The 14,536-nt window shown below is 34.0% G+C and overlaps 3 protein-coding genes and 1 non-coding gene across 4 annotated transcripts in view; 2 read left to right on the top strand and 2 right to left on the bottom strand.

Annotated features, from left to right (window-relative positions):
* The window catches only part of LOC125841284 (ABC transporter C family member 10-like), a 170,641-nt gene that overhangs the window by 103,691 nt on the left and 52,414 nt on the right, over nt 1–14,536 (top strand). The gene's annotated exons all lie outside the window — the stretch shown is intronic.
* Nucleotides 111–194, bottom strand: TRNAL-CAA (transfer RNA leucine (anticodon CAA)). The gene has a single exon. It is a non-coding gene; the product is annotated as a tRNA-Leu (tRNA).
* LOC125841288 (uncharacterized) lies at nt 2,727–9,070 on the top strand. Its single transcript, XM_049520389.1, has 16 exons — nt 2,727–2,964; nt 3,408–3,529; nt 3,616–3,704; nt 3,778–3,813; nt 3,957–4,050; nt 4,563–4,605; nt 4,711–4,805; nt 5,437–5,501; nt 5,643–6,139; nt 6,222–6,309; nt 6,396–6,536; nt 6,906–7,474; nt 7,756–7,894; nt 7,969–8,037; nt 8,144–8,272; nt 8,538–9,070. Exons 1-16 carry the CDS (start codon nt 2,750–2,752, stop codon nt 8,649–8,651), a joined length of 2,505 nt encoding a protein of 834 aa, XP_049376346.1. The 5' UTR covers nt 2,727–2,749; the 3' UTR covers nt 8,652–9,070.
* LOC125841301 (reticulon-like protein B4) lies at nt 9,661–11,912 on the bottom strand. Its single transcript, XM_049520406.1, has 5 exons — nt 11,557–11,912; nt 10,585–10,765; nt 10,307–10,448; nt 10,118–10,187; nt 9,661–10,043 (listed from the first exon to the last, which is right to left on the bottom strand). The coding sequence occupies exons 1-5, from the start codon at nt 11,804–11,806 to the stop codon at nt 9,874–9,876; spliced, it is 813 nt and encodes a 270-aa protein (XP_049376363.1). The 5' UTR covers nt 11,807–11,912; the 3' UTR covers nt 9,661–9,873.

Below are 14,536 nucleotides of genomic sequence, written 5' to 3'. Positions count from 1 at the left end.
TCCCTTTACTTGTCAATTACATAGGGAATTGGGACTAGTGATCGAGTTGATTGAACAAAAAAAAAATTGAATTTTTTTATAATTGTGGTAAAAGATAAAAATAAAATATTTGTCAGAAGTGGGATTTGAACCCACGCCCTCTTACGAAGACCAGAACTTGAGTCTGGCGCCTTAGACCACTCGGCCATCCTGACTTGTTGGTTAAAATTAGCAAATTTTGATAATTGTATCCAAGTTAAAAAAAAAAAACCTACAAATACAAGAAAATGAACAGAATTACAAGGAATAAAGACATGAAAGTGATTTGTGATTGAAAAGATTATTTTATGCGAATATGGAAGTCGTACAAAGTGTAATCATTATTGTCGACACGATGATTTGAGGAGGATAAAGTGTACGCAAATTTTACTCCTACAATCAAAATAGAAAGGTTGTTCTTGACAGATTGAAATAGTGAAAATAAAGAAGTAACGGAAAAATATCGTAGAATCTAACAAATCATTTGATTAGTAAATGCAAGGTTATATATGTTGTTTTGCATTTTGTGACTTGAACAGGTTTGTTGTCACCAATCCCTACAGCTTGCAATATATCAATAGTGAATTTAATAGAAAATCATGTCTTATTTTAAGAAAATACTTTAAATAACACTACTTAAATAGAAAATCAAGTTCCAATGTTTCCCATCTCTTTGTGTTTCCCCAATCCCTTCTACAATTATTTTCAATTCTCAAAAGAATATTTTTCGTTTAATTATTCGATATTTAAAATCTACTGATTGAATTAGCTAGTTCGAATTTAATTTCTAAAGCGGAAATTTTAAGTAAAAATTGAGTAACTATCATCAAATGAGTTGTACATTTATCACACTAGAGCAAGTAGCCTACAAGGACTAACTTGAAACGATAATCAAGTACGATTCTATTGATTCTCAAGAATTTTATTCTCTATAAAATAAAATAGAAAAAGAACTTTCTCAAAAGGTAAAAGGATTTACAAATATTTTTTCTTTTTCATTTAAGAAAACAAATATTTAGTTGTTTCTCTAAAAAAAAACTTTAAAGCAACGATAAAATTTTATGATCAATAAGTTTTATAAACTATATACGTCACATTTTACGAATACTCCATGCATATAGCCAGGGGTGGAGCCAATATATTGTTAGAGGGTTCATCTGAACCTTCACCGAAAATATTATTATTTATATATAGTTAAAATTAATTTTAGATAGATATAATAAATGTCAATCTCTTTTAATTAATTCGTGTAATTACTTCATCGAATTTTGAACTCCTTACTTAAAATTTTGATTCCGCCACGACATGCTATCTACCTGATTCCATAAAGTTGTCCCAGGTTCAACGAATACTTTCCAAAAATAGAGATATTTTTTCCACTTGCTTCAATACATACTATTACTATAATAATATAAAAAGATAAGGGTTAATGAAGTCATTTTGGTATAATATAAGGGCTGTTTCTGTAAAGCAGTTATGTTAACTGAAATTTGATTGGCTAAGTATTTCGGCATTATCAGGCCCAGTTGAATTTAATTTTGTTGGCATAGTACTGCGTTCTCAGCCTCATTCAATAAAGCCCACAATAATCTCTAATGGTTCTCTGTGTCGTTTTCCTATTGTAATCACCTGTTACCCACTCTTTCCATCCAGATGTAGAAAATCAGTTTCATTTATATGTATAAAAAAATACTATTAGATTGTAACTGTGCCACGTAAATTGAGATCGGATTAAGAGGTTCGATCAGTACACTGACAGCCCGTTAAGCTTCGGAAACTCACCAATATCTCAAAAATATTACGAAGAGTATCTTCATACTATTTATAATAGTTCAGTGATATATTTGTCTTTTTTCCCTATTATTAGGGTCAATCTATTTTCATTAACATAAATTATAGTTTTTTTATGATAGTGTGTATGTACGGTGTTAATCGTAGAGGATTTCTGCCTTCAATTTATCTACAAATACTCACACGTCAGCAATCCATAGTGGACCCCATCAGTTAGTTTTCTTTTTCTTTTTCTTTTTCTTTTTAATACATACTAATAAAGTTGTAATTACCCGAAGCCTGAAAAAGCGGCAACTGTGTAATACACACTCTAACTACCTTTCTCCTCTCCTTTCTCATTTCTTCGCCGCCGTGAACAACCGCTTCTCCGCCATGAACCACCGCTTCTCATTTCTTCCTTATCATCAATAAACATATACATATACGGTGTTTCTCAGGTTTTCGAGATCCATTCGTATTAGAAACTACGTAAAATCGATCTATTTTTATTTATTTTTCTGGAAACAAGAAAAAAACAAAGGCGGTAGTAGGAGTACGATTCAGGGATGAACAGGAGATTTTTATGAAGGAAAACACTTAATATGCAGTGTGAACAAACTGCATGAACGTAAAAAAAAAAAATTAAAAATACAGAGTGCGAGAAAAGGTGATTATTGTGACGCGTTTTGTTTCGGAATCTGAATGATCTTCGAGGAGAAAACTGATTTATTTTTTGATTGAGACAAGTTTTAGAAAATTCCAAAAATTTGAATTTCTGTGTGTTTTACCAAAGGTGACGGTGAAGTTTTAACGATTTTAAGCACTTTCGGGTTCAAATCTGAGTTGAATTTATATTCTCTGTTTCTTATCCATAGAGATATCGTGATTTTTGAGTTGTTTTGTTGGCGGTGCTTTGACGTGCTCTGTTTTTCGATTTCGGAGTTTATTTTGAGTATAAGCAATGGAACAGAAGAATATGTTGTTGTCAGCTTTGGGTGTGGGAATAGGTGTTGGAGTTGGGATTGGATTGGCTTCAGGGCAGACTGTTAGCAGATGGGCTAGTGGATCCGCTGCGAATGTTATTACGCCGTTGATTATGGAGCAAGAGATGCTTAATCTCATAGCCAATGGCAAGGATAGTCAAGTCACCTTTGATGAGTTTCCATACTACCTAAGGTAAACCATAACAAGGAAAATCATGAAGCTTTTCTCCTATGCTCTGTTTCATTTCGTTTTAAATATGTTATACTCTTTAATGTTCAATATCTGAAAAATATAAGTATGTATTGTTGCAGACTCTGTTCTGGTTTTGAGTGTGTTAAGAGTGTGTGGATTTGTTGGAAGGTTAATCAATATAGTACTCTTCGGTTCCATTTGACTTGACAGAAAATTTATGAAAAAATGCGAAGATTTTTGAAACTTGTGATCTAAAACTATAAATCATTTCATCATTATGAACTCTGTTCCTTTTCCCCATGAAAATTTGTGCTAATGTTAAATTAGGAAATGATAAGTTTTCGTAGATGCTGCTCGAAAAAAGTGAAGCGCTTACATCTGAAAACTTGACATAATAGAGTGCTGCAACTTACTGATTTTGAAAATTATCTCACATATGACAGCGAGCAAACAAGGGTGTTGCTGACAAGTGCTTCTTTTGTTCATTTGACAAATGCCGACTTTGCTAAGCATACTCGCAATCTCTCCCCTGCTAGTCGAACAATTTTGTTGTCAGGGCCTGCTGGTTAGTTTTTGCATACAATAGATTGGATTTGGCTTGAGTTGTCTATTTATTACACATTAATTTTCTGTATGTTTTATATTTTTCAGAACTTTATCAACAAATGCTTGCCAAGGCATTGGCTCATTACTTTAATGCCAAGTTGTTGCTACTGGATGTAACTGATTTTTCACTGAAGGTATATGAATAAAGAGCTTAGATTCACCTTTCCTTTTCCATCTCTGAATATTCTGATGGTCATTCTTATACAGATGCAAAGCAAATATGGAGGAACATGCAAAGAATATGTAAGTCAAAAGTCTACATCTTCTCACTTGTCCTATGGCCAACTTTCCTCTAGAACATATCAAACTTTTTGCAGAATTTGTTTTTCTTATATAAAGATATTGATAAAGTATGTATTGATTGTTGATAACTTTGATTATTGCAGTCTTTTAAAAGATCTATATCGGAGACAACGGTGGGGAGAATGTCCGGAATGTTTGGATCATTTTCCATGCTTCAGTCTAAGGAGGAAAACAAAGGTATGAACTAAATCACCCACAGAGAGAAACATACCAAGTTCCTATGAAGCTGGGAGTTCTGTGCAATGAAGATCCAAAAAACTAGATTATAAGTTCTCCTCTTCTTCTTTTTTCACCCAATACAACCAAGTCTCCTGAGAGGCTAAGATTCTGTGCAATGCTAATGCAAAAATAAACTAAGATTACAAAATTTTCATTAACGAATTTTTACCACTTCGTGGTTTCACCGGGTAAAGCTTCTTCTTTCTTTAAACAAGTCTGAAGTAAGTTATGTAAATTGTAGAACAACATAGGGAATTTGAAGAAAAATATGATGCATTGAATGGTTCTTTCGACCGCATGTCCAAGTGAGTTGAGAATTCCAACTTTTGAGTATTGCTAACTTTGTTGACATCGAAACTTTTAGTTTTTGGTTGGCGATTTTCATTGCGAGGTTTTGCAACCTGATGCTCCAAACTGTGTGCTTTATTTTCTTGTTTTTGTTACAAATGTATGTAATTATGTTGCTGCAGGATCATTGCGTAGGCAAAGCAGTGGAGTAGATATTGGATCAAAGTATGACATAAGTTTTCAATTATCTTATGAATATGTTACTCTCTTATTTGTCTTCTTTTTTTCCTTGGTCATGTGTCTGATTCTTGTTTCCTGATATGTTTGCAGAGATGGATCTTTTATAGCTACAAATTTGCGGAGGAACTCATCTGCCTCAGCCAATTTGAATGATATAAGTTCATATGGCTCATCAGGGAATCTAGGTTTTGACTTGCATCAACCATGAGATTGCTTTTCTTGAATCTTTACTGAATTAGTTTAATTGCCTTGATCTTTGAATTGTGGCCTAAGCATTCTGTTATAGTGTTATACCCAGCAAATGTTTCATCATATGTACTACTACGTTGTCCTCCTCCTTTTTCTATTTCCCTTTTTTTGGTGTGTGTTCGTGTGGTGTGTTGTGGTGGTAGTGGGGGGGGGGGGGGGGGGNGGGTACAACTCTCTTTTCAATGCTGGCTTGAATCTTCTACTTTTTTGTTTAAATGGTGAAATACGAGGGTTCGAGTTTTGTTAGGTTCAAAGTATAAGACAGTGAATAATTCTGTATTTTTCTCTTCATTTACACATGAGATTCTTTTGAAGAACTCTGAAGTATGTATTTTTTTACCTAGTAACTAGGCAGAGATGCTACCCGGCTGGTCAGCTGGGAGTCGATCAGTGACTGAATGTGCTTCATTATTTTCCTTTGAGGGTCTGCCTAGACTGGACTGATTTCCACCTGATAGACAGAAATGTGGTCTTTCATGAAAGAGTTTGTAGGATTTTCTTTTTAAGATAGAATGTATAGATTCTGATTAAGCTTCAAATTGTGTATTTTTCTCTTCTCTGTCACAGCTCCACTTATGCGCAACAGTAGCTGGGCTTTTGATGAGAAGCTTCTTATACAGACCTTGTACAAGGTATTCATTTGGGTTCTATACATCCCAAAATATTCGCTTATAATCAACTCTGAAAGATCAAGTATAGAATGGCCATTATAGTCATTGCCTGATCTTTCTTTAATATATTCGTCAGACTAAAATTGCTGATTCCACTTACAGATTATTGTCAAAGTATCAAAAACCAGTCCCATGGTTCTGTATCTCAGGGATGTCGAGAAGATCCTTTGTAGGTCGGAAAAGATATACGTGTTGTTCCAGAAAATGCTGAAGAAATTGTCTGGGGCTGTTCTGATCCTTGGTTCAAGAATTGTGGACCCTGGAAATGATTATAGGGAAATAGATGAAAGGCTTTCTTCAGTATTTCCCTATAACCTTGAAATCAAACCCCCAGAAGAGGAAACTCATCTTGTTAGTTGGAAGTCTCAACTAGAAGAGGATATGAAGATGATCCAGTTTCAGGACAACAGAAATCACATAATGGAAGTACTTTCTGCTAATGATATTGAATGTGAAGATCTAGGTTCAATTTGTATGTCGGACACCATGGTCCTAAGTAACTATATAGAAGAAATTGTGGTATCCGCAATCTCATACCATCTGATGAATACAAAGGACCCTGAATACAGAAATGGGAAGCTTGTTATCTCATCTTCAAGGTGTCCTTTTGTCTATTTTTTGTTACTTTTGTATGATGATAGGTGTAATATCTTACTGAATTTTTGACTTTGAAAACTGCAGCTTGTCCCATGGATTGGACGTATTTCAGGAAGGAAAATCTGCTCGGAAGGATACCATAAAGCTCGAAGCACAAGCTGAAACATCAAAGGTAGGATAAGTTGGTTTTGGTTTGAGAAGGTCAACATAATTTGGAATAGTTCATCATCTTTTTAAAGTTCATTTCATTTGTTGTAGGATGCTCTAGGCCGAGAAATTAGTATTACAAAACCTGAAGCCAAAACTGAAGGTGTCCTCCCAGAAAACAAAGGTGAAGCTGAAGCTCCGGCACCACCGGTGATGGATGGAAACATTACAACCCCAGCCCCCAAAACTCCTGTGAGTTGCCACTCTGATTGTTCAGCTCTGTCACTGTCAGAAGATAAATGAAGAAACTATATATTGAAAAATCAATGATTTGATGAATACATGGTATACTTATTAATATGTGCTAAATGCAAGGCACATCTGATATTTGTCAATGCGGGAGAATATACTGATTAAAACTTTACCCTTCTAGCACGCTAACATTATAACCATAAGTCTTACAAGTTGAGCAGATTATCCTTCATACTTCTAAGCACTTAAAGTTGCTGTGATTTACTTTTCCTCTTCATTTTACTAAATTTACTGTAACATGGGGGTACAATTCCTTGTTTCTCTTATAATACCACTCCAATTGAAGATTGATTTATGTGATTGTACCAGGAAGTTCCTCCTGACAATGAATTCGAGAAGCGTATAAGGCCTGAAGTCATACCAGCAAATGAAATTGGTGTGACATTTGCTGATATTGGTGCCTTGGATGAACTCAAAGAATCTCTTCAGGAGTTGGTGATGTTGCCCCTGAGGAGACCGGACCTATTCAAAGGTGGCCTTTTGAAGCCATGCAGGGGAATACTGCTATTTGGACCTCCCGGCACAGGGAAGACTATGTTGGCGAAGGCCATTGCAAGAGAAGCTGGAGCAAGTTTCATCAATGTGTCTATGTCCACAATTACTTCAAAATGGTTTGGAGAAGATGAGAAAAATGTCCGTGCCTTGTTCACTCTCGCAGCTAAGGTCTCTCCCACTATCATCTTTGTGGATGAGGTTGATAGCATGCTTGGCCAGAGATCAAGAGCGGGGGAGCATGAAGCTATGCGGAAAATAAAGAATGAGTTCATGACTCACTGGGATGGGTTACTAACAAAATCAGGTGAAAAAATTCTTGTTCTTGCTGCTACCAATAGGCCATTTGACCTTGATGAAGCAATCATTAGGCGTTTTGAGAGAAGGTATATGATCTGCCACTGATGAGTTGTAATTTTTTTCCCTAAACTTGAAGTATGATGATTATCAGCCTATGGTAACTCCAGCTTCCATGGGCAAGTATAAAAGAGTTGAGCTTTGTTAAGAACAGGAATCACATCGCGGCAATAAATTCCAGTAGTATATGAAGGATATATCTCCTAGATTATTATGAAACGTTTCAAGAGTACTTCTAGTATTTAAGTACCACTACATTCTCTTTCTGTTCTTGATGTGGAATAGTAATGATCTGCTATCTTCAATACAGAATTATGGTTGGCTTACCATCAGTAGAGAACAGGGAAATGATCATGAAAACTCTATTGGCCAAGGATAGAGTTGATGACGGAATGGACTTCAAGGAGCTGGCGACAATGACTGAAGGCTACTCTGGGAGTGATCTCAAGGTTAGTTTATTTCATTCTGGTTTTCATATTCCTTATCCCACCAACTAACAAATGTCTGGCAATGCTTGGGACAGAATCTGTGCAGTACTGCTGCATACCGGCCAGTTAGAGAGTTGATACAGCAAGAAAGACTGAAAGACTTGGTATGTGAAATATCCTTCCTCACCAGTTTATATTACTAAGTGATATTTGCTTGTTCATCCCTTTACTGTTGTAGTCCCTCCTATTAATAACCTTCAACTTCTGAAGGATAAGAAGCGCAGAGCTGAGGAAGCTAAGAAAGCTGGAGTTGTTCCATCTACAGATGCGGATAAGGAGGATAAGGTGATCACTATCCGGCCTTTGAATATGGCAGACTTCAAAGAAGCCAAAAAGCAGGTTAGAGGAATTTCTCTATATCTCAATTATCCGTGGTTTGCTAACATCATATAACAAGTCCACACCTAAATGCACCATTTTTGGTTGTGGGGATACCATTAAGAAAGATTGAACAACTTGAGCTACTTGTAGCAATCAGTTAGACCCTTAACCTTGCGTGAACTCAAATCAGTTTCACAGTTTACACTGCAACTTCTCGGGACAATCTCTTGATTAGTACTGTAGAACATTTTGATTACATTGTGTCTTTCTTTTTGTGTAACAGGTTGCAGCTAGCTTTGCAGCTGGAGGAGCAATAATGAGTGAGCTAAAACAATGGAATGAGTCATATGGAGAAGGAGGATCAAGGAAAAAGGAGCAGTTATCTTATTTTCTGTAGGATAGTTAAATTTCATCTTCCTGCACCCTTCTCGACCTACCATACAGTTAACGTCTTCACAAATACACGATGTTAACCAAAGGAAGTAGTTGTTAAGGGGTGATAAGTAGTACTACTCACGTTCATTAGAGTACCTAATGCGCTGGCTGGTAGTAACCGAGTCTTGCTGACCTGTTTGCTTCTGGATTTAATTGTAGTTTTATGTTGTAGGTTGGAAATTGTTGTTCTGTTGTTGTTCCTGTAATATTTAGATTGTACACGTCTGAATGTACTATATTGGTTGTTTCCTGTTCAATACCAAAGGGTAGGGAGGAGGAACAGACTTGAGTCGTTTTTTCTTCCCCCTTCTATGCAAGTGCTAAAGAGGAAGCCAACCGCTTGTACTTCCTTTCTCTCAACAAATTAACAGTGATGTGTGTTTGAAGGAATTTATTAGATAAAAATACTTTCTTGCAATATTCTGCAATTATTTGCTTGATGTATTATTTTTACATCAAGCTTTTTATACCTTGTCAAAGTAAGTTCTTACAGGACCAGAATCCAGATTGATACAAGTAGACGCTGAAAGTGTTTGCCATCGATGGCATGAGGCACCAATTTGCCATTATTTGTAGTGTCATTCAAAAACCTCATACTTTTCAGCACAAATATATCGCTCAGATTATTAGCTGATGAATTATTAATTAACACATAAAAAGGTAACAGAAAACTAACAATATCCTTCCTTGGTCAAAAAGAAAATCAATTTCAGGAGAAAAAAGAGGAACAATAATTGTCATAGCAAAGTCTTTATCAACTTAAAGATATTCAGTCCTCCCTCAAAATACTGCCATTTGGATTTTAGCTTCAGTTGGGCACCTACCTAAACCATCTCAGCATGTGGACAAGAGCGGACCACGTAAAAGAACATCCCACAAACATCTTTACCTAATCACTAACTTGCCCTACCTCTATCGATTTTACCCACAAGAGAAGATAAATAACAAAAATGACGTACAAAACACCTAAATAATCAAACATTTAAAGAGTATTTCCATGTCATATATCATTCATACATCAACATCAATTCCACGATCCCAAAACACAAAACCGTGGAACCTAAAACAAACTTCCACCATCTTGTATCAAAATTCATCAAAGGACAAGCACAAAGATGCATCTATAATAACACAACAGACACCCTCCCTCTTCTTCTCTTCCTCCTCCCAACATAGTGTGTTATCTAATCTTTCTTCTTATCTTTCAATGGCCCTCGAGGAATTTTACTCAATACCTTTGCATCAAAGACGGCATACTGTTTCTTGAGTTCATGCAAGGCTTTCTCCGCAAATGCATCCACTTGATCCTCATATTTCTCATACAGAACAGGTACTGTGTGAAGCACCACAACAACTGTTCCAAGAAACTTACACAATCAATCTCATATCTCAGACGTTGCATCTAATTTAGTGAACAAGTTTACTTACTTATGTAGAACAGGGTCAAGAAATCGCAGCAACCACCCAAGATTGACGCGAGCCACAGACCACCAATGACCTGAAGGAGTTGACAAGATTATATAAAGATGGAACAGCACACCCCAAATTCCCAAATGTAATACCAATAAATGAGATATTGAAACTAAACTGTATCCTTAAATGTAAGGAGAAACGCACCAAAAGGAACGTCTTCAGATCCCTTCCAGAAGCAATTTCCCTCAGAACTGCTAAGGCGCGATTGATCTCGTTCCTAAGACAAGAGGCAAACTCTAAAACAGGTTTCTCGGGGATGTGAACTTCTGGAATATGTGGTGCAGACCTACAAAGGGCAAAGGAAACATCTATCAATCCAACTATCCATCAACTATGCCTCAATCCAAAACTAGTCAATGTCTGATATACCAATCATCTAAAAAGTTGTAGCATTTAAGTATGAAACAGCAAGAGTAATTTACTTGTGAATGAAAGTGCTAGCATTGCTCCACAAAAACAATCCAGCCAGAGCAATCATCAAACCATGACAGAGCAGGGTAAGCAAATGGTATTCTACAACCTCAAAGAGAACCCAGATAGCTGTCGCCCCACCGAGAAATCCTGCAGATATCTTCTTGTTCCTCCACAAGAACACATCAGCAGCTGCACCACCAAAACAATACCACATATGAATTCTAATTCCATACAATAATCAAGTTGTATCAGCTATATCTGAATCCTCAAATATTCAATCCACTCCATTTACACTAGGTTCACAAAATTTGATCTACATATCCAACAATTTTTTCTTCCTCAGACTAATTATTAACCTTCTTACAACTTAAACCATCCCTACCCCAAAAACACACTAAAAGAAGGTGGACTAAGAAAAATTGTGCTAAAGCTTAAAGCTTTAATCAAACCAAAAGAGGAAAATTCATAATTATCTCAATATGATACTACAAGCCAATCTCTTGAGTAAAGTAATACATCAATCAACCAACTACGCCTTAAATGGAGGTGATAGAGTGATTTCATTTGAACCAATTACGCTAAACAAAAAGCAGACACTTTTACACTCCCTTGAAACAAAACTATTGGACTAACATACAGATCCAGATCTAAAAACAATGAATAGGCATATAGAACTAAAAAAAAACACCAAAAATATTTTAAAAGCAAATTAAGTAGCAATCGAACTATGAAGCTTCAATCAACTGAAAGTTCCACTTTGTTAACCAGCAACCATCTCTTTCAATCATAGTCAACGATTCATAAATCTGGGATCTTCAGTCTATTAATTAATCAAAAAGAACTAAAAAAAGCTGAATATTCATTCACAGATGCAAAGTAAATCAAAATTTTACTTTAAAAAATTAACAGTACCAACCAGATCCTTTCTAGTTCAATTTTATATTCAACAAAGAGCTGAAGTAAAAAAAGCGAAAACTCACGTTTACCACCACCGAAGACTTTATGAACTGGACGTTCCCTACCAAAAAGCCGACGAATTTTAGACCCAAACGAAGACGTCTCCGGTGCTGGAGACGTCGGCTTTTTCTTCTCATCATCGGAATCAGAAGAAGACGACGCCGGTGCCGGCGACGATGAATGATTACTGAAATGAAGTTTTTCAGAAATTTTGTCCATCAGTGACTCATCTTGCTCCTCTTTCTCCACTTTATGCTCCTCGTGTTCCGTCATAACTTCAGAGAAAAAACCCTAACCCTTGAAAATCGGTGAGTGTATATATACTGTTTTTTGTAAAAAGTTGCAGAGATTCTGAGAGAGAAAAATGGAGAGTATTTTGGTGCTACAATGAATCTGTAGGTGGATTTTATACATGTATGATTTTCGGTTTTAGTCCTTTGATTATTACTAAATGTTATTTGTGATTCCTTCATTTCTTATTATTTAAAAAATAACCCTTTGTTTAAATGTTGGAGTTTTCATAGAGTATAGTATATAAAACATGATTTTTTAATTTAGTTTCAATTGATATTTGACTTACGTGCAATACTACGTGTATTATGTCAATTTGGAATCAATTTCCAAATCGTCTTGAAAAGGGTGGTGTGTGTGCTTAGTGTTGTCTTTATCTTATGAAGATAGTGTTACTATTTCTGATAGGTCTTTAATTCAAGTTATGCATATTAAAATTAAACATGAAAAGAATACAGTAATTAATCAATTGAGTCGAGCATTATGTGTTTGGTGAACTTAATTTACTTCTACACTTAAAATTTAGAATTGATTCGCTTGATTTAAATATTGAACCTATAATATAAATTACAAATTCTTTAATTAAACTGAACTAAATATGCACGATAAACAAAACAACATATTCATACCTTGATTAATTAATCAAATGACATATTACTTTGAATCAATCAACACATATATCGAATAATATAAAAACAAAATTCAGACAAATACAAAAATCACATTTTTTTCATTTCCTTTGTATAGGTTTTATAGAAACACAAGTACAATTTTACACTATTGTATTTGTAGGGATCAAGATTGATATTTTGTCAATATTTGAGGGGCTAAAGACAATTTTCCTTTTCCTTTGTGGAGAAGGGAGGAGAGATTCTAGTATATATGTGAAAGAAAGAATCTGGACCGTTGATTTTATGGACGTGGCAGCTGATTAGTTTCATATTGACAATGGAAGATACTAGAAGGACCAAAAATGTAAAGACAAAATGGGAGCGTGATAGTACTATACAAAATTGATAATTTCGAGGTGATAATATTAGGTAATATATTTTTAATGTCATTATTTTCCAACTAATACTCCCATCTGACTTATCATTTATGAAGTCGAGTTTTTTTATTAAGAAAAAAAAAATTATATTCGATATTTATATTATAGTTTGATTAAATTTAAATTCGTATAAAAAAGTTTTATATTGAAAGTAAAGGTTTTCCCTAATAAAGGAGACTTCTTTTACTCTAGAAGACTCAAGAGTCTCATCTTCTTCTTTTTTTTAGGAAATGGTAATTATTAAGTATTAAAGATATTAATTTATAATTTAAATTCACATAAGATAAATTTACTAAAAAGAATAAAATGATCTTATTAAAAAACTATACATTTTCGAGACTTGAAAATTTTAAATCTTTGATAGGTTATTTAATCTTTATCTATCAAGATACTTAGAATTTCATTAATTTCAATTACTTCCTTTTATTTAGTTTACGGGCTATAATAGAGTAAGAAGTTTCAAGTTTAAGTTTTGAAAATAACATTTTTTTATAGAAGATGATTTATTCTATAAAGGTGAATTTTTCAATACAAATTTAAATTAGTCGAACCTCAAAAGATATATTCTATCGGTTATCAAATTAAAAAAAAAAGGGTAAATATATCAATTGCTAACTTGACTAGTACAGTAGATAAAAAAAATACAAGTTATTTGCTTTCTTAACAAAGGAGGACAAACCATGAAGTTGTAGTCATTTAATTCATACTTTATATTATAAGCAATTTACGTGCAGATCAACTAAGGCACTATAGAATAATAATTAATATATAATTCAATTAGAATATAAGAGTTAAGACGGTGGAAAACCGATTTCAAGTTTATATAATGCAAAAATCTTTAAATTCTCAAAAAAATGATCACACGTGGTATTTTATTTATTTTTTTATTTGAAAATGAATAAGACAAGTTGAATTGAATTATGTATCAACAAAATATATACACTATTATTATATATAAGCCTGGAAAAAATATTTAATGCTTCGTCGGGGAACTAGAAAGATCTTTGGATTTATTCATTTTCTCATCTTTTGGATTTCTTTTGATAGAAAATTCTTTATTAAGTAAATGCAATTTGTCGAATTTCAAAACATATATAAATATTATTAATTGGAAACCAAAAAAAAAAAAACTTCTCCTTTAGTAGTTTATTAGAAATAATTTTTCTATTCAGATTTATTGATTTTATATATTTGATTTGATTGATAAAATTATACTGTCCATACCGACAATAAAAAGTCGTAGCGGCAGCTTGGCTATTAAGAAATTGAGAAAGATTTCTTAAACTAGTTTTTTTGGTCCCACTGCTTATATTTTGGAAATTAATTACAACCTCATATTATTCCGTTTAAAGAATTCCATTGGCTATGAATTTTGGCATGCCTTCTTTAAATATAAACAATATTATTTCATTCGTTAGTATTAATTAGACACATTATTTTATATCAATAAATTTAATATTTTGAAGAATAACTATGATCAATAATAGAAATAAATTAGGAATTTAGGGGATGACTGGATAATTATTTGTAATATAATCGACAAATAAAAATGGATGAAAGGAGTATCAAACCTTTTTTTAAGTGGAAAGATAGAAGTTAAATTATATGAAAGCAAAGATACATGGGAGCCATTAGTTTCTCTAGTTTAGTACATGATATTATCA

Source organism: Solanum stenotomum, chromosome 10 (assembly GCF_019186545.1).
Source record: "Solanum stenotomum isolate F172 chromosome 10, ASM1918654v1, whole genome shotgun sequence".
NCBI classification, from domain to species: domain Eukaryota; kingdom Viridiplantae; phylum Streptophyta; class Magnoliopsida; order Solanales; family Solanaceae; genus Solanum; species Solanum stenotomum.
Note: the sequence above shows the minus strand (reverse complement) of the source record. Positions and strands in the feature narration are given on the sequence as shown.